Here is a 27,464-nt window from a genome sequence, read left to right on the forward strand (position 1 = left end):
AAGCCACTTTTGATGAGGTGTGGAAGGATGTTGCGGAGCAATTAAATAGTTGTGTGCGTATACCAGATCAATGGCACAGAGTATGGACTCATTTTAAATCAAAACTAAAGAAAAAATGTCTCAAAATAAGAAAATTACAGCTACAGGAGGTGGAACATCACAAGAAATATCTTTGTTCTCCAAGGGTGCAAGCGGGTGCGATCTACGGAATTGAAGAGACATAGGATGATAATAACAGTGAAATTGGACAATCTGCTGCTGCATACGACAACGCCCGGGAAATTTGTTTTTGAATAAAAATAGTGTACGAATTGTTCTGATATTTTTTCTGATTTATTCAAATCAAAAAACGCTCCGCTACATCACCGATAACTTGTTATCGACGATTATTTTCTATCGCTTTACGTAGTACAATTTTTAAATTTTGTCGCAGAGACGATTTACGGTCAAAAATATTTACGGTCACTTCTTTCTAGGATATTTACGTATCATGCTTTGTGTAAGAACAGCTAAAACGTATGTACATACATATATCAATTCTGTTTTAGACCTGTTTAATTCTTCATTGACCAGATCTACACCTTATGTGAGATTCCGGAATGGAATTGGGAGAAGAAGATCGATACTTACCATCTGTCTATAGAAGCCATGTCTGATTGTAGTATATATCGGGATGTACCGTTATAGGAGGGATGTACCAAAACATAAAATTTTTGCCATATAAGTGTTGTTACCACTGGAAATCTCAGATGTCAAATTACTGTTACTTCCGAAAAAATAATGCAGCTAAAATCTTCAAAATACCTAAAATTCGAAGGTGCTGTTATATGGGTGCAAAGTTTTGTCAGCATTCGGAACCTTAAATTACAGCAAAATAGACCACAAATGCAACTAAAGACATCAAAATACCTTAAATCCGGAGGTACCGTTATGTGGGGGCTATACCAAAACGTAGACCGATATAACCTTCGAACTTGACCTGCTTATGGAAAAAATACACTCGGGTGCTTAATTTTGGCAATTGAAACAGAATGCAAACTTATGGGCCGATTCCGTACAGCGAGGCGAGTCGTGTCGCGTTGCCAGTAGCAATTTTTCCCTTACGTATGGCAAAAGACGCACGACGACGTCAAATTTTGTCGCCGTAATGTTCATTTTCCGGCGACAACAAATTAGCTGTTGCCGTTCATTTTTACTAAAGAATAAAAAAAAAAATAAAAAAAAAAAAAATAAAAATAACTTGTTATCGACGATTATTTTCTATCGCTGTACGTAGTGCAATTTTAAATTTTGTCGCAGAGACGATAGACGACGCGACATGACTCGCCTCGCTGTACGGAATCGGCCCATTAATATACCCTCCATAAATCTGTTCGGAAAATCCAAACTATAACAAAAGGAAACTCATGGCCTGTTTCACTAACCCCAATTATTATAAGTATTCTTTTGTTATATTTTTTATTGCTGCCACATAAAGATCGACCAGGGGGATGTTGTGAGTTTATGGAAGATCTGTAACTTTCCCTTTGACGATCATTATTTAGCCACGAGGGGCGAAGTTACCTCGTGTTATCCTATTTCACGTTTTCGGCATTTACAAATTGTTGACATTAGAAACCATAAAAATAGCCATACTGGGAATTGAAGTATGTTTGATGATGTTTCGTATAAAAATGCGTTTGAATGCTGAAATGGAATTCCCAAACTTTGATTGAAAGCTTAAAGGCCTCTGCACATACAGCGCGTTGAGCGTCGCGTTACAACAACCACATGAAAACTTCAAGAACAAACTTGGCAACACTTACACATTTTTCATATGGTTGTTGTTTTCAACGCGCAACGCGTTACACAACAGGCCGTATGTGCCGCGGCCTGAAGTGAGGTATTCGAAACATCGTGTAACAAAGTAAATTGTATAAACTGTTTATCCCCTTTCCCACAACCAAAATTCCCCATAGTGAAATAACAAATCAAGAAATAAAAATAAAATGTTTTTGTTGGTTTTTGTGATTAACATTTAGGTTTTCTTTGTTGTTGTTGGTTTTTTGCTTTCTTGCTGTTGTTTTGTTTTTAATAATTAAAATTAATTTATAGAATTAATTAAAAAAGAATACAAAGACGAGAACTACAATTAAAAAAATAAACAATTTTTTTTATAGAAAAAAATTTTAAAATTACATTGCTGAGAAGAAGGGGAGAAATATAGTAGGCGGCGGCAGATTAGGTTAAGATTTATTTGTGGTAATAGAATAAATATTTATATAAAGTAAATTATAGGAAAATAAAAAAAGATTTAAAATAATACGAAATATCAATATGAAATTACAATAAAAAAAGAAAATAATACAAAAACAAATTAATTATAAGAAATAAAAGAATACTAAAAAACATCAAATTAAAAAATAATGCAAAATTATAATACGTTAAAAATTAAAATAATAATAATTTTTTGTTGTTTTATTCTTTGTTTTTGCGTGACATTGTTGTTGTTGTGATTGATTTTATAATAACTATAATTATATGTATATAAAAGAGAGAGAGGGGCGGGCGGGTGGTTAGTTGTTTGGTGGTAAATGGGCACGAATGATCACGCGTGCATTTCGTTTAATGAAGTAGTTGTTGTTTGTGTTGTGATTTTTTTCTTTTCTTCGTTTGAAAACAAATAGCATATTGTTTCTGATTGATTGACTGACTGATTGATAGATCGATAGGTAGATAGATAGAGAGAGACAGTGAGTATAAGGAAAATTAGAATAAGGATGTAATTATTATATTGTCCTGCTGTCGTTCAGTTGTTGTTTCTTTTTTACACATCGTCTGACGCTGCTGCTGTTGTTGTGCCAGCCGAGCCATTGGCATCCTCTTTAGTGCTATTGCTATCGGCGGCATTGGCTTTGGTGTCATTGCTGCTGCTGGTGTTATTCGACTTTGCCGCAACACTATCGGTATTATCCTCTTGTTCTCGTATCGTTGCCTCCAAGGCACGTATGCGATTTTCATGCTTGACAATAATAGCCTTTAGTTTGCGTATTTCATCGGTTATGTCACGTAAGTCCTTTTCCTGGAAATTAAAAAACAAAACATTAGAATTGGTTTTCATTCATTTAAAGATAATCGATCTACTTACAGTTATACCACTAACCGGCGCCGATCCACCAGAGTTATTGTTGGCCGCACTACTGCCGCCACTGGATCCCAGTGTCGCACTGCTGGCACTCTTTGAGGTTCCCACGGCTGCTTTATTCAAGATATTGGCCTTCTTGGACACCGACAGCGATTTGTTCGCCGATTGTGAGACATAGCCGCCCTGTACAATAGAAACACGATCCTTTTTAGATTGTTTAGTAATTCTGTTCCTAAAGGCGTTGCAGAACAAGCAAGCAACACAAAACACAACTAGCAATGAAGTAGACACGGCGCGTTTTCACAACACCACAGCACAGCACAAAACATCACGACGTGACGCGTCACATTACAACAATGGTTGGTAGTTTAGTTTTATTAATATATTTTTTTAAATATTATTACCGGGTGGGGTGTTTGAATGAATATTGGAAGGTGATCAGATCATGAGATATTGATGAAGATGTTGGTGGGGAATGGAATGAATTGATTCGAGTAGTAATGTTTGTGAAGAATCAGTATAAGCAATGTTGTGTTTTCTTTTTTGATGATTATAATGTGCAAAAAATGATATGCCGTGAAAGATCGCAAAGCCTGCCAGCCAATAATGAGGAGCTCAAATCAAAATCATTTCCAAAAAAACAAGAAACTCATCAAAGCCATTTCATTCGTAAAATGGTAATAACACGAACATTGGTGATATTTGGTTTTAGTTTTTATTTTCTGTGGTTAATCAAATGGATTGTTGCAGGACAAGAACAAAAGAACAACATTGCCAAAAAATCGCAAGCATTTAATGCAAAAGAGAAACTTTTTTTTTGAAATATTGGAATACATTGAAAAAGCAGCCCTATAGGTTACCAAAGTACTTTCTTTGGTAATAAATAATCTGGTGAAAGTGGATCGGGGGTCTGACTGATTACAGACTTTTGCGGGGATTTCGCAGACTTTTTACACACTGTTTCCCACGAAAACATGAGTACCTCCCGATTGTGAAGCTGATTCTATCACCAGCGTCCACAGTTTGCAAATATTGGAAATGTCAATAGGTATATTGGGTAGCTGCCAATGAGTCGTAATAAATCTCCTTTGACCACAATACAACGTCCTCAATTAGGATTGGATATCGGGTTAGTAACCCACCCTAGTAAAAATGATACTGCGATGAAACGACCCCTAACTGATGCCCCAATAATAATGATGATGATGCCTGCATAATAATAGATTTGTACTTTTTATACCAGCCGTATGCAGCTGCATTTCGCTTGCCAGGGCTAACAATATTGACGCTATGCAAGGGCTTTAAAAATCAAAAAAGATAAATTTTCCACAAATACTGGCCCTTAAAAAAATATTTAATTTTTTTTTTGTAAAAATTCTCGTCTTGAAAAATATTTTAAAAAATGTAAAAATTCACGTCCTTGAAAAAATATTAAAAAAAAACAATATTTCAAAAATCCACGACCTTGAAAAAATATTAAAAAATTTTTTTTTCCAAAAATCCTTGAAAAATATTTTAAAAAATAAATTTCAAACTTCCACGACCTTGGAAAAATAAATTTGTAAAAGCCCACGTCCTTGAAAAATATTTTAAAAAATAATTACCCAAAAATTAACGTCCTTGCAAAAATATTTAAAAAAATAATTTTGTAAAATTTAAGTCATTGAAAAATATTAAAAAATGTGTCCTTGCAAAAATATTTAAAAAAAATTATATTTCAAAAATCCACGTCCTTAAAAAAATTCCAAAAATTCACGTACTTTAAAAAGTATCTAAAAACTTTCCAAAAATCCACGTCTTGAAAAAATATTTAAAAAAAAAATCCAAAAATTCAAGTCCATAAAAATAATTTTTAAAAATCCTCCACTTTGAAAAGATATTAAAAAAAAAATTGAAACAATCAACGTCCTTAAAAAAATATTTAAAATAATTGCATTAATTCACATTATTAAAAAAATCTGAAAAAAATCCACTTTATTGAAAATTTTAAAAAATTCACGTCCTTAAAAAAACATTTTTAAAAGATCCATCTTCTTGAAAAAAATGTTTTTAAATAATTTACGTCCTTGAAAAATATTTAAATAATAATTTCCAAAAATTTACGCCCTTGAATTTTTTTTAATAATTTTCCAAAAATCCCCATCCTTGAAAAACTGTTGAATACATTAATTTCCAAAAACGTCCTTGACAAAATAAAAATCCACGTCCTCGCATAAATATTTTGAGAAAATTTAAATCATTGAAAATTATTAAAAAATATGTAAAAAATGCACGTCCTTGCAAAAATATTTACAAAATTTTTGTGAAAATCCAAGTCCTTGAATGTATTTTGAGACAATTTAAGTCATTGAAAAATATTAAAAAAATATGTAAACAAATTCACGTACTTTATTTATTTTTAAATATTTAAAAATGATATTTCAAAAATCCACGTCCTTAAAAAATTTCAAAAATCCACGTACTCTAAAAAGTATCTAATTTTTTTTTCAAAAATCCACGTCTTGAAAAATATTTTAAAAAAATTACAAAAATCCACGTCCATAAAAAAATTTTAAAAAATCCTCCTCTTTGAAAAAAATATTAAAAAAAATCATAAAATCAACGTCCTTTATTCCAATATTTAAAAAATTGCATAAATCCACGTTATTACAAAATTCTCAAAAATCCACGTCATTTTTCAAATATTTACGCCCTTGATTTTTTTTTAAATAATTTTCCAAAAATCCCCTTCCTTGAAAAACTATTGAATAAATTAATTTCCAAAAACGTCCTAGACAAAATATTTTAAAAAATACATTTCTTTGAAAAATATTTTGAAAAAATCCACATCCTTGAAAAGATATTTTGAAAAAAAATCCAATTCCTTGAAGCAATATTTTGAAAAAATCCACTTCATTGAAACAATATTTTGAAAAAATCCACGTCCTTGAAAAAATTCACGTCCCTAAAAAATATTTTTAAATAATTCAAGTCCTTGAAAAAATATTTTCAAAAAATTTACATCCTGCAAAAATATTTTGAAAAAATCCAGGCCCTGGAAAAATATTTTGAAGAAATCCACGTCCTGGAAAAAATATTTAAAAAAAATCCACGTCCTGAAAAAATATTTTGAAAAATCCACGTCCTTCAAAAAATATATTAAAAAAATCCTTGAATAAATAATTTTCCAAAAATCCCCTTCCTTGAAAAACTATTGAATAAATTAATTTCCAAAAACGTCCTAGACAAAATATTTTTAAAAATACATTTCCTTGAAGAATATTTTGAAAAAATCGACATCCTTGAAAAAATATTTTGAAAAAAATCCACTTCCTTGAAACAATATTTTGAAAAAAATCCTCGTCCTTGAAAAAATTATTTTGAAAAAATTAACGTCCTTGAAAAAATTATTTTGAAAAAATCCACGTCCTGGAAAAAATATTTAAAAAAAATCCACGTCCTGCAAAAATATTTTGAAAAAATCCATAAAAATATAAATTTTCCAAATATCTACGCCCTTGATTTTTTTTTAAATAATTTTCCAAAAAAAACTACTGAATAAATTAATTTCCAAAAACGTCCTAGACAAAATATTTTAAAAAATACATTTCTTTGAAAAATATTTTGAAAAAAACCACATCCTTCAAAAAATATTTGAAAAAAAAATTCCTTGAAACAATATTTTGAAAAAATTCACTTCCTTGAAATAATATTTTGAAAAAATCCTCGTCCTTGAAAAAATTATTTTGAAAAAATTCACGTCCTTAAAAAATATTTTTAAATAATTCAAGTCCTTAAAAAATATTTTGAAGAAATCCAAGTCCTTGAAAAAATATTTAAAAAAAATCCACGTCCTGAAAAAATATTTTGAAAAAATCCACGTCCTTGAAAAAATATTTTCCTTAAAAAAATCGACGTCCTTGAAAAAATATTTTCCTCGAAAAAATCTACGTCCCTGAAAAAATATCTTAAAAAAATCCACGTCCTGGAAAATATATTTTCCTAGAAAAAATATTTGGAAAAATCCACATCCTTGAAAAAATATTCTCCTTAAAAAAATGGGCGTCCTTGAAAAAATATTTTCCTTGAAAAAATCTACGTCCATGAAAATATATTTTGAAAAATCTACGTCCTTGAAAAAATATCTTAAAAAAATCCACGTCCTGGAAAATATATTTTCCTAGAAAAAATATTTGGAAAAATCCCCGTTCCGGAAAAAATATTTTGAAAACATATCAAAGTCCTGAAAAGAATACTTTCTTTGAAAAAATCCAGGCCCTGGAAAAATATTTTCTTTGAAAAAATCCAGGCCCTGGAAAAATATTTTCTTTGAAAAAATCCAGGCCCTGGAAAAATATTTTGAAGAAATCCACGTCCTGGAAAAAAATATTTAAAAAAAATCCACGTCCATGAAAAAATATTTTCCTTAAAAAAATGGACGCCCTTGGAAACATCTACATCCTTGAAAAAATATTTTGAAAAATCCACGTCCTTGAAAAAATATCTTAAAAAAATCCACGTCCTGGAAAATATATTTTCCTAAAAAATTTTTTTTTGGAAAAATCCCCGTTCCGGAAATAATATTTTGAAAACAAATCAAACCCATGAAAAGAATATTTTCATTGAAAAAATATTTTGAAAAAAAATCCACGTCCTTAAAAGAATTTTTTCCTTGATTCAACCTTTGAACACCGTAATATTTCTATCAAAACTTTAGTCAAGTTCGAAGATGGACTATTTGGGGCAACTACTCCCGACACATCCCTCACGAAAGTTTAAAATTTTCGTTTAAAAACAGTTAAAATGTTATTTGATCGTTTTTATATAATTTTATATAATTTTTTCCTGGACAAGTTCATACTTCCTGATATAATGATTCTAAAAATTCTAAGATGACCAACTAAAATGACTGATGAGCGCGATAACTCAGTATATCCGACTTTTAAAGTTTAATATGTCTCCTTAAGGGATCTTTTATAGACAGAAAGGGGTCCTCTGTGGACAGAAGATCTTCTAATGGGGGTCGGCAGGGTTTTTAAGGCTTTCAGATAGTTATCTCAGAAAGCAGGGATTTGCCCACTAGCAAGTGGCAGTGGCAATGGAAAACTCCTTCAAATGATGGGTATTGAAACCACGAAACTATATTCTGCAGCAATATCAGAAACTCTAGGTGTTTTGTAGAAGTCATTCTGACTGGTAGAATATCAATTAATCGGATAAATAACAATAAGGTAACAGAAGCTGAACCTGAGGCAAAATCTTTTGACGAAATGCTGATAAGGAGTATGCATCAGAAGCACCCCCAATGATTGCAATCTTAGTTTGATGTACAAAAAATATAGGGTCAATGAATAATTGTGGCATAATGGTTTTTTGACCTCGCAATTGCATCATCGACGACGATGACCTTACTTTACGATAAATTCTAGAACTTTTAATTCAATGGATAATGTTTCAGGAATGACAAAAAAGTAAAAACATCTCCTCGACATAAGTTGAAATCAGTTTACACAAATAAAGTTTAAAAAACTTTCAAAGTTTAAAGTTTAAAAAAAAAAACTTTCGAGTAGTGATGTAATGGAACTTTAAAAATGATAAATTCGTTTCCCGTTTACATCGACCTCCGGAAGATATTGTGGTGTTCATTTTCAAAAAATACGTACGATATACTTTCATCTCTGGAATTCTCTCTTTTTGTCAATAATCAAAGAGAAAAGTCATCTTTAAAATAAAAGAGATGTCATCGGGTATATCTCATATACGATTGCTTCATGTGTACTCGAGACGGCCTGTGGCGTTCATGGTCATACATAATAATTTACCAATTAATGTGATGCCACCATGACACGACAAATACGCCTAGAGTACTGTATTCCAATATTTTTGGGTAGCAATCCATGGCGACATGGGACATTGGTAAACTTACTTTAAGCGAAAATGTTATGGGATCGGCATCTTCACCCATAATCCATTTTTCGGCAGTAATGGCAGCATCTTCGGCTAATGTGTCGGGATACAAATCCTCTTGGAAGAGATCCGATTTGCGGGGTACTGTCATTGAAATGACTTGGCACAGGCCATTATTGTTGAGACGATAAAATTTGGCAATTTCACAGGTTGTGACATCGCAGCCACGTTTTGGCATCATACCAATACCACGTTGTGGATCGGGTGTTTGGAAGGTATTAATATAATGGACAAATGGTGGCTCGGGAGTTACCTAAAATACAAGGAAAATAATTATTAGAAAATCTGTAAATGGATTTGATTTTGGAACATACTTCAAAATATCTGATCACAGAATCACCTTTACCACACAGGTAAATTAAATTCGTATCGGGATCATAGAGTGGGAACATTACACCGTTTGATGTATCCAATTCAACCATAACAATAGGATCGCTTAGGGCATCTGGGGCCCTCAGCGAGTATTGACGTTCGGAGGAACGATTGAAACCGGTGGTAAAGATTAAACCATGACGCAGGAATATAGCTCTTGTGGCCTTTGAACCCTCATGACACACCGCCTCACTTTCCACCTCACCTGTGCGTGGATCATAGATACGAATCTTTTTATCTTTGCAGGTGGTAACCAATTTGCTGCCATCCCAGTTGAAGCAGGCACTGTAAACTATGTCAGGGTGGGAGTCGATGTGTACCAAAATTTCACCGGTACCAACGTTCCAAATGACAACCTAAGAAGGCAAAGAAAACCGTTAGTGGGATATTGTTTAAATGTGTGTTTTGTGTAATACTTCCTTACCTGATTATCGGAACCTGCTGTCAGCAGAACATTTAAGGCGGATGGATGCCACACCACTAGACCAACACGACGCTGATGGAATACCAAATCTACAACGGGTTCAGTTAGGGTTCTTGATAAGCCTCCATCGGGAATTTGCCATACTTTGACAACACAATCTTCAGAGCCGGAAGCAATAACATTGTCGTTGTGTGGACACCACGCAATATCTAAGACGGGACCTTTGTGACCACCTACCAGGGGGTGATCGGCAGCAATACGTCCCACCTAAAAAAAAAAACAAAAACAAACAAAAATAAACATTATTATAATAAACACAACAATTAAATTTATTGTGCAAACAAAAAAGAATTGGAACACACGCGAAATCCCAACACCCACATAGATGATGCTGATGATGATGCGGCGGGACTAATGCCAAATTTATGACATACATTTTATTTTCGAGGATATTTTTATCACCTCTAATCTAATGGAGGCGTTAGAAACATTGAGGCTGACTGACACATTAACACAATCATAAATTTCGAATTTTCAAAGCATTGCAAATAATTAAAAATAATTATTTTAGCAATTTTAAAAGTCATCACAAGGAGGTTTTAATGTTTGCCGACTGACTTGGTGGTGGCTGGCCATGCCAGTCAGAGTATGCATGTTAATGACCAAATTTGAAAAAATATGTATATTTGTATATCAATTCAATTGATCTGCCTATTATTTCATCTCATTTCATTTGACATTAAATTGAAAATGACATTCAACGGTTTTTATTTAAATACTTTTTTCCTTTTGAGATAATTTATGTCATACGCTTAGCAATATAGAAGATATATGTATGTATGTACATACTGGCTAACTCAAACGTGTATATGCACTTCACATATATCCGCCGGATGTTTCAAAACATTTGATCACAAAGTATTCTACCAGCCGTTGTGGTGCGGCGGTGTGTAGCAGGAACAGGTGTTAGACCAAATAAAATAATAAAATTTGACAGCTTTCTGCTGCTTGGCCATAGATTTTCAATTTTCGTCATGCATACGAGAAAATACTTGTTTGAATGGCGTTTGTTTGGGAAATGACGCAAAATGGTAAAAAATTTAAATTATTCTGATTGCAAGAGATGGATTGATTAGGTTTGATATCCTAAATTACACTCGAGACATTCTAAATTACATAAAAATAAAATAAATAAAGCTAAGTAAAAATGTGAGTATGTGAAATTGAAAATGATCCGTTATGTGGCCGTTGATCTGTTGGTCTTCTAAAGGGGAAAATTGGAAATTTTAGGGCGCCTTATGTCGGCAGCATAGTCTTCCAAAATAACAAATTTATGTCCTTCTACCTGTTGCAAAAATTCAAAACGATCGACCGAATGGCCTAAGCTGCATTTTAGGGCAACGTTGTTGGCTATTTAGAGGGAGAAGGATAATTTGATATGAAACTGGGAAGAGGTAACAGAGGGAGTGGGTCTAAACAGGGACGTAGACAGAAATGCATCTCGAGACCATTTCCAATGGTCATTTACTCAAAGAGTGACGCATCTCAAAAATCAAATCAAATTGAAATTTGACTTCCACCTTAAGGTTATTACACAAAAAATAAACTATGTACATCTAGACCATCTAGCTAGATACCAGTGCTAAATTTCTTTGCAAAGATCAAGCGTGATTTGAAGTGTTTTAGTGCTTCATACCCTCAAAAAACTTTTTTTCATCATTTATGCCAAACTCCTAGAAAATAAGCTGTAACTCGTTGAGTTTTAGAGATATCGAAATGAAAATTTGAAACAAGATAAAGTAGAAATCGTATAAAAAATTTAAAAGACAATTTTTGAATTATGCCACTCTTTGAATAAATGAGCGATATGTTGAGACCCCCACCTTTGAATATGCTAATATCACTGTGCAACATTTTTAAGGTGATCTTGTGCAAACAATTCGAACTAAGGATTTTTTGAAAGTACAGACCCAAAAGACAAGAAACTCTAGTTGGGTTTTGTTGTGTCAGATCCAGCTCGGATTTTATGGTCCCATGGTTAAATATTGAGTTTTTAAAAAAATTTTGTACTATATCTCTGAAACCAATTCGAATCTTCTTCTGACCTCTGAAGCAAATTTGTAGTATAGCACAACAATAAAATATTTGGAGAAATAATGAACTCGAAAAACTAATTTATTGCCTCAAATTTGAAAATATATGCAAAAATGCCAAAATTTTTATACACTTCACTGTAAAATTTTCTATATTTTATAGATTTTGATGCCCTAGATGGAGTTTTTCTTATATGGTTTTTTCAAAAGATAAGTTCTACTAGTTTAGGGTTACAATATTGCTAACGACATCAAGGCCAAATTCCTATTCGTTTCTGAGATGAGGCCATAAAATCCGAACTGGATCTGACAGGACAAAACCCTACTCGAATTTTTGTAGTCTAAATATGTACATTCAAAAAATCACACTACATCTTTTTCAGATCTAATTCGAATTATTTTAATTGTAATTCGAGAATTCTATTTGCAATCCGTAACATTTCATTTGTAATTCGAGAACTCCATTTGTAATTCGAATCATTCCATTTGTAATTCGAAATATTCCATTTGTAATTCGAATTATTCCAATTGAAATTTCAATTATTCCATTTGTAATTCGAATTATTCAATTTGTAATTCGAATCATTCCATTTGTAATTCGAATTATTCTATTTGGGGAGAATAAGGGGTTAATGGCCATTTGCAAATTTTACAAAATCGTAATGTTAAATATTCTGTGACATTTCCAAACATTCCGCTCTATAAAAAAAGTTTTTACCTTTTTTAAATACATGAAAGGCTGGCTCAATCAACTGTTCGAGTATCCTGTTACTTCAGTCGGTCGTGGACCTCATAAGCTTTCCATTAGTACCCATGTTATTCTGGCAGAATTATCCTTGAGGACGTTGCAATTTCGCCTTGGCCTTTGGGTTTCCCCCATATTGACATCTCCACCCATTTTTCTTATTCCGTTCCATTCCTGAAGGTTACTTATGATCATTCAGGTGCACCTTTCATTCAGAAAGGGTCTATTGACGCACCCTTACTTTCAGAAAGAGTGTACAGAATCACCCCTTCTTTCAGAAATAATGTACAGAATCACCCCTTCTTTCAGAAATAATGTACAGAAGCACCCTTTCTTTCAGAGAGAATGTACAGAAGCACCCTTTCTTTCAGAAAGAATGTACAGAAGCACCCTTTCTTTCAGAGAGAATGTACAGAAGCACCCTTTCTTTCAGAAAGAATGTACAGAAGCACCCTTTCTTTCAGAAAGAATGTACAGAAGCACCCTTTCTTTCAGAGAGAATGTACAGAAGCAACCTTTCTTTCAGAAAGAATGTACAGAAGCACCCTTTCTTTCAGAAAGAATGTACAGAAGCACCCTTTCTTTCAGAGAGAATGTACAGAAGCACCCTTTCTTTCAGAAAGAATGTACAGAAGCACCCTTTCTTTCAGAAAGAATGTACAGAAGCACCCTTTCTTTCAGAAAGAATGTACAGAAGCACCCTTTCTTTCAGAGAGAATGTACAGAAGCAACCTTTCTTTCAGAAAGAATGTACAGAAGCACCCTTTCTTTCAGAAAGAATGTACAGAAGCACCCTTTCTTTCTGAAAGGGTCTATAGAAGCACCTTTACTTTCAGAAAGAGTGTAAAGAAGCACCCTTTCTTTTAGAAAGGGTCTAAAGAAGCACTCTTTTTTTAGAAAGGGTATATAGTAGCACTCCTTCTTTTAGGAAGAGTTTATAGACGCACCCTTTCTTTCAGAAAGAGTGTGCAGAAGCACCCCTACTTTCAGAAAGAATGTACAGAAGCACCCTTTCTTTCAGAAAGAATGTACAGAAGCACCCTTTCTTTCTGAAAGTGTCTATAGAAGCACCTTTACTTTCAGAAAGAGTGTAAAGAAGCACCCTTTCTTTTAGAAAGGGTCTAAAGAAGCACTCTTTTTTAGAAAGGGTATATAGTAGCACTCCTTCTTTTAGGAAGAGTTTATAGACGCACCCTTTCTTTCAGAAAGAGTGTGCAGAAGCACCCCTACTTTCAGAAAGAATGTACAGAAGCACCCCTACTTTCAGAAAGAATGTACAGAAGCACCCCTACTTACAGAAAGAATGTGCAGAAGCACCCCTACTTTCAGAAAGAATGTACAGAAGCACCCCTACTTTCAGAAAGAATGTACAGGAGCACCCCTACTTTCAGAAAGAATGTACAGAAGCACCCCTACTTTCAGAAAGAATGGACAGAAGCACCCCTACTTTCAGAAAGAATGTACAGAAGCACCCCTACTTTCAGAAAGTATGTACAGAAGCACCCCTACTTTCATAAAGAATGTACAGAAGCACCCCTACTTTCATAAAGAATGTACAGAAAGAAGCACCCTTTCTTTCTGAAAGGGTCTATAGAAGCACCCCTACTTTCAGAAAGAATGTACAGAAGCATCCCTACTATCAGAAAGAATGTACAGGAGCACCCCTACTTTCAGAAAGAATGTACAGAAGCACCCTTACTTTCAGAAAGAATGGACAGAAGCACCCCTACTTTCAGAAAGAATGTACAGAAGCACCCCTACTTTCAGAAAGAATGTACAGAAGCACCCCTACTTTCATAAAGAATGTACAGAAGCACCCCTACTTTCATAAAGAATGTACAGAAAGAAGCACCCTTTCTTTCTGAAAGGGTCTATAGAAGCACCCTTTCTTTCTGAAAGAATGTACAGAAGCATCCCTACTATCAGAAAGAATGTACAGAAGCACCCCTACTTTCATAAAGAATGTACAGAAGCACCCCTACTTTCAGAAAGAATGGACAGAAGCACCCCTACTTTCAGAAAGAATGTACAGAAGCACCCCTACTTTCAGAAAGAATGTACAGAAGCACCCCTACTTTCATAAAGAATGTACAGAAGCACCCCTACTTTCATAAAGAATGTACAGAAAGAAGCACCCTTTCTTTCTGAAAGGGTCTATAGAAGCACCCTTTCTTTCTGAAAGGGTCTATAGAAGCACCCTTTCTTTCTGAAAGGGTCTATAGAAGCACCCTTTCTTTCTGAAAGGGTCTATAGAAGCACCCTTTCTTTCTGAAAGGGTCTATAGAAGCACCCTTTCTTTCTGAAAGGGTCTATAGAAGCACCCTTTCTTTCTGAAAGGGTCTATAGAAGCACCCTTTCTTTCTGAAAGGGTCTATAGAAGCACCCTTTCTTTCAGAAAGGGTCTATAGAAGCACCCTTACTTTCAGAAAGAGTGTAAAGAAGCACCCTTACTTTCAGAAAGAGTGTAAAGAAGCACCCTTTCTTTTAAAAAGGGTATATAGTAGCACTCTTTCTTTTAGGAAGAGTCTACAGACGCACCCTTTCTTTTAGGAAGAGTCTACAGACGCACCCTTTCTTTTAGGAAGAGTCTACAGACGCACCCTTTCTTTTAGGAAGAGTCTACAGACGCACCCTTTCTTTTAGGAAGAGTCTACAGACGCACCCTTTCTTTTAGGAAGAGTCTACAGACGCACCCTTTCTTTCAGAAAGGGTCTAAAGAAGCACCCTTTTTTTCTGAAAGGGTCTAAAGAAGCACCCTTTTTTTCTGAAAGGGTCTATAGAAGCACCCTGTCTTTCTGAAAGGGTCTATAGAAGCACCCTTTCTTTCTGAAAGGGTCTATAGAAGCACCCTTTCTTTCTGAAAGGGTCTATAGAAGCACCCTTTCCTAAAGGTCCTAAAGAAGCAACCATTCATTCAGAACGGGTCTAAAAAGAAGCACCCTTTCTTTCAGAACGGGTCTAAAAAGAAGCACCCTTTCTTTCAGAACGGGTCTAAAAAGAAGCACCCTTTCTTTCAAAACGGGTCTAAAAAGAAGCACCCTTTCTTTCAGAACGGGTCTAAAGAAGCACCCTTTCTTTCAGAACGGGTCTAAAGAAGCACCCTTTTCTTTCTGAAAGGGTCTATAGAAGCACCCTTTCTTTCTGAAAGGGTCTATAGAAGCACCCTTTCTTTCTGAAAGGGTCTATAGAAGCACCCTTTCTTTCTGAAAGGGTCTATAGAAGCACCCTTTCTTTCTGAAAGGGTCTATAGAAGCACCCTTTCTTTCTGAAAGGGTCTATAGAAGCACCCTTTCTTTCTGAAAGGGTCTATAGAAGCACCCTTTCTTTCTGAAAGGGTCTATAGAAGCACCCTTTCTTTCTGAAAGGGTCTATAGAAGCACCCTTTCTTTCTGAAAGGGTCTATAGAAGCACCCTTTCTTTCTGAAAGGGTCTATAGAAGCACCCTTTCTTTCTGAAAGGGTCTATAGAAGCACCCTTTCTTTCTGAAAGGGTCTATAGAAGCACCATTTCTTTCTGAAAGGGTCTATAGAAGCACCCTTTCTTTCTGAAAGGGTCTATAGAAGCACCCTTTCTTTCTGAAAGGGTCTATAGAAGCACCCTTTCTTTCTGAAAGGGTCTATAGAAGCACCCTTTCTTTCTGAAAGGGTCTATAGAAGCACCCTTTCTTTCTGAAAGGGTCTATAGAAGCACCCTTTCTTTCTGAAAGGGTCTATAGAAGCACCCTTTCTTTCTGAAAGGGTCTATAGAAGCACCCTTTCTTTCTGAAAGGGTCTATAGAAGCACCCTTTCTTTCTGAAAGGGTCTATAGAAGCACCCTTTCTTTCTGAAAGGGTCTATAGAAGCACCCTTTCTTTCTGAAAGGGTCTATAGAAGCACCCTTTCTTTCTGAAAGGGTCTATAGAAGCACCCTTTCTTTCTTTCTGAAAGGGTCTATAGAAGCACCCTTTCTTTCTTTCTGAAAGGGTCTATAGAAGCACCCTTTCTTTCTGAAAGGGTCTATAGAAGCACCCTTTCTTTCTGAAAGGGTCTATAGAAGCACCCTTTCTTTCTGAAAGGGTCTATAGAAGCACCCTTTCTTTCTGAAAGGGTCTATAGAAGCACCCTTTCTTTCTGAAAGGGTCTATAGAAGCACCCTTTCTTTCTGAAAGGGTCTATAGAAGCACCCTTTCTTTCTGAAAGGGTCTATAGAAGCACCCTTTCTTTCTGAAAGGGTCTATAGAAGCACCCTTTCTTTCTGAAAGGGTCTATAGAAGCACCCTTTCTTTCTGAAAGGGTCTATAGAAGCACCCTTTCTTTCTGAAAGGGTCTATAGAAGCACCCTTTCTTTCTGAAAGGGTCTATAGAAGCACCCTTTCTTTCTGAAAGGGTCTATAGAAGCACCCTTTCTTTCTGAAAGGGTCTATAGAAGCACCCTTTCTTTCTGAAAGGGTCTATAGAAGCACCCTTTCTTTCTGAAAGGGTCTATAGAAGCACCCTTTCTTTCTGAAAGGGTCTATAGAAGCACCCTTTCTTTCTGAAAGGGTCTATAGAAGCACCCTTTCTTTCTGAAAGGGTCTATAGAAGCACCCTTTCTTTCTGAAAGGGTCTATAGAAGCACCCTTTCTTTCTGAAAGGGTCTATAGAAGCACCCTTTCTTTCTGAAAGGGTCTATAGAAGCACCCTTTCTTTCTGAAAGGGTCTATAGAAGCACCCTTTCTTTCTGAAAGGGTCTATAGAAGCACCCTTTCTTTCTGAAAGGGTCTATAGAAGCACCCTTTCTTTCTGAAAGGGTCTATAGAAGCACCCTTTCTTTCTGAAAGGGTCTATAGAAGCACCCTTTCTTTCTGAAAGGGTCTATAGAAGCACCCTTTCTTTCTGAAAGGGTCTATAGAAGCACCCTTTCTTTCTGAAAGGGTCTATAGAAGCACCCTTTCTTTCTGAAAGGGTCTATAGAAGCACCCTTTCTTTCTGAAAGGGTCTATAGAAGCACCCTTTCTTTCTGAAAGGGTCTATAGAAGCACCCTTTCTTTCTGAAAGGGTCTATAGAAGCACCCTTTCTTTCTGAAAGGGTCTATAGAAGCACCCTTTCTTTCTGAAAGGGTCTATAGAAGCACCCTTTCTTTCTGAAAGGGTCTATAGAAGCACCCTTTCTTTCTGAAAGGGTCTATAGAAGCACCCTTTCTTTCTGAAAGGGTCTATAGAAGCACCCTTTCTTTCTGAAAGGGTCTATAGAAGCACCCTTTCTTTCTGAAAGGGTCTATAGAAGCACCCTTTCTTTCTGAAAGGGTCTATAGAAGCACCCTTGCTTTCTGAAAGGGTCTATAGAAGCACCCTTTCTTTCTGAAAGGGTCTATAGAAGCACCCTTTCTTTCTGAAAGGGTCTATAGAAGCACCCTTTCTTTCTGAAAGGGTCTATAGAAGCACCCTTTCTTTCTGAAGCACCCTTTCTTTCTGAAGCACCCTTTCTTTCAGAAAGAGTGTACAGAAGTACCCTTTCTTTCAGAAAGAGTGTACAGAAGCACCCTTTCTTTCAGAAAGAGTGTACAGAAGCACCCTTTCTTTCAGAAAGAGTGTACAGAAGCACCCTTTCTTTCAGAAAGAGTGTACAGAAGCACCCTTTCTTTCAGAAAGAGTGTACAGAAGCACCCTTTCTTTCAGAAAGAGTGTACAGAAGCACCATTTCTTTCAGAAACGGTCTATAGAAGCACCCTTTCTGTCAGAAAGAGAGTACAGAAGGACCCTTTCTTTCAGAAAGAGTGTACAGAAGCACCCTTTCTTTCAGAAAGAGTGTACAGAAGCACCCTTTCTTTCAGAAACGGTCTATAGAAGCACCATTTCTTTCAGAAACGGTCTATAGAAGCACCCTTTCTGTCAGCAAGGTTCTCTAGAAGCACTCTTTCCTTCAGAAAGAGTGTACAGAAGCACCCTTTCTTTCAGAAAGAGAGTACAGAAGGACCCTTTCTTTCAGAAAGAGTGTACAGAAGCACCCTTTCTTTCAGATATGGTCTATAGAAGCACCCTTTCTTTTAGAAAGGGTCTATAGGAGCACCCTTTCTTTTAGAAAGGGTCTATAGAAGCACACTTTCTTTCAGATAGGGTCTATAGAAGCACCCTTTCTTTTAGAAAGGGTCTATAGAAGGAAGATTTCTTTCAGAAAGGGTCTATAGAAGGACGATTTCTTTTAGAAAGGGTCTGTAGAAGGACGATTTCTTTCAGAAGGGGGTACAGAAGGACGATTTCTTCCAGAAAGTTTCTATAGAAGCACCCTTTATATCAGAAAGGTTCTATAGAAGCACCCTTTCTGTTAGAAAGGATCTGTAGAAGCACCCTTTCTTTCACCTTCAATAGTTGAACTTTGAATTTAACGACCCATTGATTGTCGTGCGGACCATCATCATATCTCGCTATAATAGTCTTTATATATGATCGGTCTTACCTAATTTTAATTTTTTCATCTTTCCAATGCGCATTTAGCGGTTTTTTTCTTGCAAATCAATCAACAATTATAAATAATAAATTTGTAAAAATACATGTTTACATAAATATATTTTTATACACCGAAAAATATTATACAAATGTTTACATTGTAAATTTTATCTCTCATGTGCCTGCCTGCCTATTCCACAAAATTTGGATAAACATTGTGCAAAAAACAAACAAATTTCAGTTATAATTTTTCCTTTGCATTTTTTTCTGCTATCTTCCACTTGTGATCTCAACTAGAAAAAGAAGTGTGAAATAAATGTTCGCTCATTTTCATTTTTCGTATGTGCGGTTTTTCTTTTTTTTTGCGCGCGTTACCCCATTTCATTGGCCATTTGCCAAAAAGAAGAACACAGCAGCAGCAGCGATCTCAAAACACACAAAAATGTATCCTCAAAAAAGAAAATATATTTTATAACAAACGTATAAAACAATCACAAAGTTTTTGGCTCTTCTTGTTCTTCTTTAACATAGGACTATTTTTAGATGATTTCTGTTTCATTTCCCAAAATAGTCACAAACACGATTTGAATTTTTTTCTTTTTTGTTTTTTTGAAAGAGAAAAGTTGTAATTTTTGATATATTTTGGGAGGGGGTCTGTCTATTTTTGTCATGGAGGTGGTGTGGTTGGTGGTGGTGTTGGATTGCTGTGGACTGATTGACTGTAAGATTTGAAAATGTTTTCCTTATATAGCAATATTTGGAACATCATTATTTATTTATGTTTGTATTTCAAATTTGCTTTTATAGAACTGGTAAATTCCGGGCCCATATCTTAGGAAGCATTGGATTGCCCTAGCAAAAAAAGTGTATATAACCAGGATCCCAAAAAATACATTCGGTAAAAATTTCAAAACGAACAGCCCCATAAACTGCCCTTAAGCGAAAATTTTGAACTTTTGTGGGGGAGGTACCCACCTGAAAGGGTCCGATAAAGACATTATTGAAACTTGATGTAGGTTTGGAATAAATTTTGCTATGTGCATTGTGTCGGCCAAATCGGATACTCGATTCGTAAATTATCATGTCCATCAGTCATTTCAGTTGTCAGGGTTGGTAGTAGGCAAGGATTTTTAGAGTTTTTGTGTCACAAGAGGAATGGACTCGTACCAGAAAAAATTGTACTGTGATATTAGAAAAACTTCCTGCAAAATATCAATACCACTCGGAACAAATCCCTAACAGGTACTTTTGCAATTTTTTGTGGGAGGTGGTTGGTTTCGAAAGTAATCTTTGGGTGGAAGAAATTTTTAAATTTGCAAATTTAAAAACAAAAATAAAAACAGTTACTACCTCCAAGACTTATCATGCGCACCATTTGGAACCAATTTTAAACTTTTTTGGGGAGGTACCCAAAGGATTGCTGCTGTAGCAGCACAAACATATTTGTTCTGGTATCGTCTTCAGTTATCTGCATTTGGTTTCTCTGTTTCCAGATTCACAAATTCTGCAACTTGAGCTGGCTGCGTTCGTAAAGAATCGGGAGACAGTTAAATAGATAAAGTAGACTATTTTGCTGTCAATTTGGGCCCAATACGAATTAAGGCGGCTGCACCATCCGGATCTTAATTGGACTAAAACTACGCGTGTTTGCCTTAGCAGCTAGCGTTTTCTGCTATACCTTTGAGCTCCATGTGCAACTGCATCAGTGTGAATGAAGCCTGCCTGATATTATTGATCTAGAGATTCTTAATTCTTTCTCTCTAGGACATGAAGATCTCTCCTGATGTGCCTGGGTGGGGGAAAGATTGTGCCAGGGATGCTGACGGCAATAACACCCAAACAAGTATCGTGTCGACAATATCTTGGTGTTCTGATTCCTCGGTAAAAGCCTCGTTAAGATGGTCGGTCCAGTGGTGTCATGGGGGCACCTTGTTGCAATCATCAGGTCGGCATTCTGCCAGATATAGGCTACAAACGAACCAAGTTACAGAGTTTTGCCCAGGAAAAAACGATTCTGAACCACTGTGCAACGTAGTTAGGGGCTGCCCAAGGGGTCTGTTATGGTGTCGAGATATATTTCTGGTTATGGCCCCCTACCTGTCTCAATAGTTTTTGTTATTTCATTATTTTTTAGCATTTCTTTCAGGAAGGGTCAATAGACGCACCCTTTCTTTCAGGAAGGGTCAATGGACGCACCCTTTCTTTCAGGAAGGATCAAAAGACGCACCGTTTCTTTCAGGAAGGGTCAAGAGACGCACCCTTTCTTTCATGAAGGGTCAATAGACGCAGCCTTTCTTTTAGGAAGGGTCAATAGACGCAACCTTTCTTTCAGGAGGGGTCAATAGACGCACCCTTTCTTTCAGGAAGGGTCAATAGACGCACCCTTTCTTTCAGGAAGGATCAATAGACGGACCCTTTCTTTCAGGAAGGATCAATAGACGCACCCTTTCTTTCAGGAAGGGTCAATAGACTAGACGCACCCTTTCTTTCAGGAAGGGTCAATAGACTAGACGCACCCTTTCTTTCAGGAAGGGTCAATAGATGCACCCTTTCTTTCAGGAAGGGTCAATAGACGCACCCTTTCTTTCAGGAAGGATCAATAGACGCACCCTTTCTTTCAGGAAGGGTCAATAGACGCACCCTTTCTTTCAGGAAGGGTCAATAGATGCACCCTTTCTTTCAGGAAGGGTCAATAGACGCACCCTTTCTTTCAGGAAGGGTCAATAGACGCACCCTTTCTTTCAGGAAGGCTCAATGGACGCACCCTTTCTTTCAGGAAGGGTCAATAGACGCACCCTTTCTTTCAGGAAGGGTCAATAGACGCACCCTTTCTTTCAGCAAGGATCAATATACGGACCCTTTCTTTCAGGAAGGATCAATAGACGCAGCCTTTCTTTCAGGAAGGGTCAATAGACGCACCCTTTCTTTCAGGAAGGGTCAATAGACGCACCCTTTCTTTCAGGAAGGGTCAATAGACGCACCCTTTCTTTCAGGAAGGGTCAATAGATGCACCCTTTCTTTCAGGAAGGGTCAATAGACGCACCCTTTCTTTCAGGAAGGGTCAATAGACGCACCCTTTCTTTCAGGAAGGGTCAATAGACGCATCCTTTCTTTCAGGAAGGGTCAATAGACGCACCCATTCATTCAGGAAGGGTCAATAGACGCACCCTTTCATTCAGGAAGGGTCAATAGACGCACCCTTTCTTTCAGGAAGGGTCAATAGACGCAAGGTTTCTTTCAGGAAGGATCAATAGACACACCCTTTCTTTCAGGAAGGGTCAATAGACGCACCCTTTCTTTCAGGAAGGGTCAATAGACGCACCCTTTCTTTCAGGAAGGGTCAATAGACGCACCCTTTCTTTCAGGAAGGGTCAATAGATGCACCCTTTCTTTCAGGAAGGGTCAATAGACGCACCCTTTCTTTCAGGAAGGGTCAATAGACGCACCCTTTCTTTCAGGAAGGGTCAATAGACGCATCCTTTCTTTCAGGAAGGGTCAATAGACTCACCCATTCATTCAGGAAGGGTCAATAGACGCACCCTTTCATTCAGGAAGGGTCAATAGACGCACCCTTTCTTTCAGGAAGGGTCAATAGACGCATGGTTTCTTTCAGGAAGGATCAATAGACACACCCTTTCTTTCAGGAAGGGTCAATAGACACACCCTTTCTTTCAGGAAGGGTCAATAGACGCAGCCTTTCTTTCAGGAAGGGTCAATAGACGCATCCTTTCTTTCAGGAAGGGTCTATAGAAGCACCCACTCTTTCAGAAAGGGTCTATAGAGGCACCCTCTTTTTCAGAAAGGGTCTATAGAAGCACCCTCTCTTTCAGAAAGGGTCTATAGAAGCACCCTCTCTTTCAGAAAGAGTCTATAGAAGCACCCTCTCTTTCAGAAAGGGTCTGTAGAAGCACCCTCTCTTTCAGAAAGGGTCTATAGAAGCTCCCTCTTTTTCAGAAAGGGTGTATAGATGCACCCTCTCTTTCAGAAAGGGTCTTTAGAAGAAGAACTCTTTCAGAAAGGGTCTATAGAAGCACCCTCTCTTTCAGAAAGGGTCTATAGAAGCACCCTCTCTTTCAGAAAGGGTCTATAGAAGCACCCTCTCTTTCAGAAAGGGTCTATAGAAGCACCCTCTCTTTCAGAAAGGGTCTATAGAAGCACCCTCTCTTTCAGAAAGGGTCTATAGAAGCACCCTCTCTTTCAGAAAGGGTCTATAGAAGCACCCTCTTTTTCAGAAAGGGTCTATAGAAGCACCCTCTCTTTCAGAAAGGGTCTATAGAAGCACCCTCTCTTTCAGAAAGGGTCTATAGAAGCACCCTCTCTTTCAGAAAGGGTCTATAGAAGCACCCTCACTTTCAGAAAGGGTCTATAGAAGCACCCTCTTTTTCAGAAAGGATCTATAGAAGCACCCTCTCTTTCAGAAAGGGTCTATAGAAGCACCCTCTTTTTCAGAAAGGGTCTATAGAAGCACCCTCTCTTTCAGAAAGGGTCTATAGAGGCACCCTCTCTTTCAGAAAGGGTCTTTAAAAGCACCCTTTTCCTTCAGAAAGAGTGTAGAGAAGAACTCTTTCTTTCAGAACGGGTCTATAGATGCACCCCTTACTTTCAGGAAGGGTCTATAGACGCACCTTTTCTTACAGAAAGTGTCTATACAAGGAACCATTCATTCAGAAAGGTTCTATAGAAGTACCCTTTCTTTCAGAAAGGTTCTATAGAAGCAACCTTTCTTTCAGAAAGGTTCTATAAAAGCTCCCTTTCTTTCAGAAAGGACTTATAGAAGCACCCTTTCTTTCAGACAGGTTCTAAAGAAAGGATTTATAGAACCAAGTTACAGAGTTTTGCCCAGGAAAAAACGATTCTAAACCACTGTGCAACGTAGTTAAGGACTGCCCAAGGGGTCTTTTATGGTGTCGAGATGTATTTCTGGTTATAGCCCTACCTGTCCCAATAGTTTTTGTCATTTCATTATTTTTTAGCATTTGGGCTAAATTTTTACCACAACAATGCCCATATTTTTCAATGTTTTTTTTTCATAGGAGGAGTTGTTTATATCCGTTGTTTATTCTAAACACAACTCCCTAGTTTGATATTTTTTATTTTTGTCTAGTAGAATTTATACTCCAACTTGGTCATAACTCTTTTCAATCAAATGGGAAAAAAGAAAAAAAAAACCAACAAACAACCGGCAACACCAACCTCAGTGATAATGTATCCAAGAACAATAAATATCCGTTAACTTAAAATAGAGAAAAAGACAAATACAATTGCGTTCGTCTAGGCCAAAATAGAATTAGAAAAATGTGTCTTGAATAATTAATTCGAAAATAGAAAAAATCTTTGAAATTAATTAAAAGAAAGAATTGTAAAGAAAGAAAGGAACTTTTTCCAAAACAAATGCTGGTGACATTTGTTTGGTCGGACTGACAACTTACCTTACTGTGTGGCAAAACTATGAAGGCACCGCCACCTGCTGACTCCACAATGATGGCCAAAAATTTGGGATTCACCGCACAGAAAGTGGAATCCCAACTGCTCTTTGATACACGTATATTGTCGTAGCATTGTTCACGTTTTAAAGCCTGACCGTAAACGTGACGAAATTTTGAACTTCTGACTACACGAAAAGACATGTTTTTTTTTTGTTGTTTGTTTAGAGTTGTTTTGCTGCGCTGCTATTTGCTGGCGTTGTGATAATTATTGCTACTATGCTGCTACTACTTTGGACGGTTTTTGTTGAGAGAAATTCCGCCGACAAATCTTGAAACGTTGAGCGTTCGATTGAATTGATGATTTGTGATGAATTTGGGTATTGTTAAATTATGTTTTTTTTTGTACTCAATAACAAAAATTTTATAACAATTTATAAATAGTAAAAAAGTAATGTTTTAACTAAAAAAGAGAAAGAGAGGGAGAGAAAAAATAAAAATTATTTTTTTAATTCTTTTAGAATTTTGAGGCTTCAAATTAAGAGAGAAAAGGGAGAAGAACAGATAAATCAAGAAAACGAGTTGTGAGTGCTGGCAACCCAAGCCAAAAGGAGAAAGAGAGTGAGGTAGTCTCCCTGGGAGATCAATAAAAATGGGGAAGTTTTCAAAGTTGGTTTCTTCTCGGACGATTTTAAATGATTTTTTTTTGTGGAAAAATAATATTGGTGGTAGGTTAATGGTATTCGTGCGATAAAACTGCAAAGAAAAAAACAAAGAAAACAAAGAACAAATTAGTATTTGCTACAAAATAAAAATATAAATTAATTAAACAATAAATGAAATGTGTTGGAATGTTTGAAAATTATATCAACTGCCCCAAAACGACATTTAAAGTACTTGTTTTTCAGAATTAGTAATACGCAAATTAAGAAAAAAATACTCATCATTGCTGCCAAATTCACTAATTATTTCTTCCAATTTAATTATGACTCGGTAGAAATTTTCTCCGCCGTATTGAATTTAACAGGAATATTAATAATTGGTCTGTGTAATGTGGGTATTTGGGCATATTTGAAATTATAATTGGTGGCTAGTTAACCTAATAACCAATTTCCGAAATTATAATATTTCTTCCACTCCTTCGGTTATCATTTTGCGTGAAACGTGGACATCCCCACCCCCACAGCCACAAAACCAAAGCAACTGCCAGTAAGACAAACCAGCCAGCCGTACCCGGCCACATCACAAATAACATAAGCAGACTAAGACATTGTAGAGCTCGTTGAATTATCTACTAAACCGCGAAATTTTCGAATTTGTAATCAAAATCCTATATTGCAATAAATCTTGTCAATTACGGACCTATAGACTATCCTAGCAACAGAAAAAAATTATCGTTACAGTGGCGCCTGAGCAGGGGCTCGGGAGTTGAATAAACAGTTTAGAAAAGATAACAATACAAATTCAGATAAATCACAACATGAAGATCGTGTTAGAGTCTCATGGGCTTAAGGTATTCGTAGGAAATACCTGGACGTTGAGATCCTTAAGAGATGTCAGACACTTTACAAAGTTCCAAGAAGACATACATCGGTTCACTCTTACGGGTAGCTCCATTGCAAAAGTTAAACAAATGATTACGGGCAGGATAATTACTTTTCGAGAATCATTTTAAAATTTTAACCGAAAGTAGTCCTTGTCATGGGGAAGTCTATACTAGAGTTGGACGATTGTCGTGTTCGTGGCCCTAGAAAACACGACACAACAACAAATACGCACATGAACAATAACAACACTTTAGCGACGACTAAGAACTAAAACTTTACCGTTGTTGTGTCGTGTTTTCTAGTACCATGAACACGACAATCGCCCACCTCTTGTCCATACTTCTTAAGATAATGGCCCAAAAGTTCCAAAAATGAAAAAACCCTGCCGGCATAAACTAAAATGACTGACAAGCACCGTAACTTACGAATTGAGTATCGGACTTGGCCGAAAAACTTGACAAATCGTAATATTTTTTTAAGAGCGTACGTAAAGGACCCCAGAGGTCAATATAGGATAACTTCTTTATGGTTTAAGCTTTGTTCAAGTATTGTTTTCAAAATTTCAGCGAAGGTAGGTAGTCCTGGTGGTACTGATTACAACGATACTATTTTCTGGGCAAGTCCAAGCTTCCGAAAGCACTTAAAAATCAAACAATGACAAAATAAAATGGCTGTTGGGACCGATGACTATATAAGAAGTGCCTATCGAAACTTGATCAAGTTCAGTTCCAAGATGAGCTATGATGCCGCCAATTCTTTCAGGTATCACCCTCATAAAAGTTCAGCAATTTCGTGTCGAGGAGTTCTCTTGTGGATAAAATACGTCCAGGCGATTTCTACAGATAAAGATTTCCTTAAGCAGTCCTCTATAGATATAAGAATACATTTTAACGGTGATCTTTATACATAGAAGACCTCCTAAAGGGGATTTCTGAGGAACTTTATGGACAGAGGACCTTCTAAAGGGGACCCCTGTGGACAGAAGACCTCTCGAGGGGAACTTTTATAGACAGAAGAGCTCCTGAAGGGGTCCTCTGTGGATATATCTCCTAAAGGCTCCTCTGTGCACAGAAGACCTCCTAAAGGTGTCCTAGAGGATCTCCTAAAGGGTCCTCTGTGTACAGAAGACCTCTTAAAGGGGTCCTCTGTGGACAGAAGACCTCCTAAAGGGGTCCTCTGTGGACAAAAGACCTCCTAAAGGGGTCCTCTGTGGACAGAAGACCTCACTATGAGAATTTTTATAGACAAAAGACCTCCTAAAGGGGACATTTGTGGACAGAAGACCTCCCTAAGGGAACTCTTATAGACAGAATACCTCCTAAAGGGGTCCTCTGTGGATAGAAGATCTCATAAAGGATCCTCTGTACACAGAAGATCTCCTAAAG

At 36.5% G+C, this 27,464-nt stretch overlaps 1 protein-coding gene across 13 annotated transcripts in view; it reads right to left on the reverse strand.

Moving 5' to 3' along the window:
- Positions 1 to 1,991: 1,991 nt before the first annotated feature.
- coro (protein coronin) overlaps positions 1,992 to 27,464 on the reverse strand; it is a 77,898-nt gene continuing 52,425 nt past the window's right edge. For 5 of the 13 annotated variants that reach the window (XM_073990742.1, XM_073990743.1, XM_073990747.1 and 2 more), the window contains exons 2-7: positions 24,539 to 24,995; positions 9,867 to 10,133; positions 9,385 to 9,798; positions 9,030 to 9,323; positions 3,128 to 3,307; positions 1,992 to 3,061 (exon numbers count right to left, since the gene is read on the reverse strand). In XM_073990742.1, the coding sequence (XP_073846843.1) occupies positions 2,807 to 3,061; positions 3,128 to 3,307; positions 9,030 to 9,323; positions 9,385 to 9,798; positions 9,867 to 10,133; positions 24,539 to 24,736 (1,608 nt within the window). In that variant the 5' untranslated portion in view covers positions 24,737 to 24,995 and the 3' untranslated portion in view covers positions 1,992 to 2,806. Of the gene's footprint in view, positions 3,062 to 3,127; positions 3,329 to 9,029; positions 9,324 to 9,384; positions 9,799 to 9,866; positions 10,134 to 24,538; positions 25,289 to 27,464 lie in introns of all 13 variants that reach the window. The other 8 variants (XM_073990734.1, XM_073990740.1, XM_073990735.1 and 5 more) reach the window with 3 other exon arrangements.

Source organism: Musca autumnalis, unplaced genomic scaffold (assembly GCF_047663935.1).
Source record: "Musca autumnalis isolate F117 unplaced genomic scaffold, ASM4766393v1 scaffold_5, whole genome shotgun sequence".
NCBI classification, from domain to species: Eukaryota; Metazoa; Arthropoda; class Insecta; order Diptera; family Muscidae; genus Musca; species Musca autumnalis.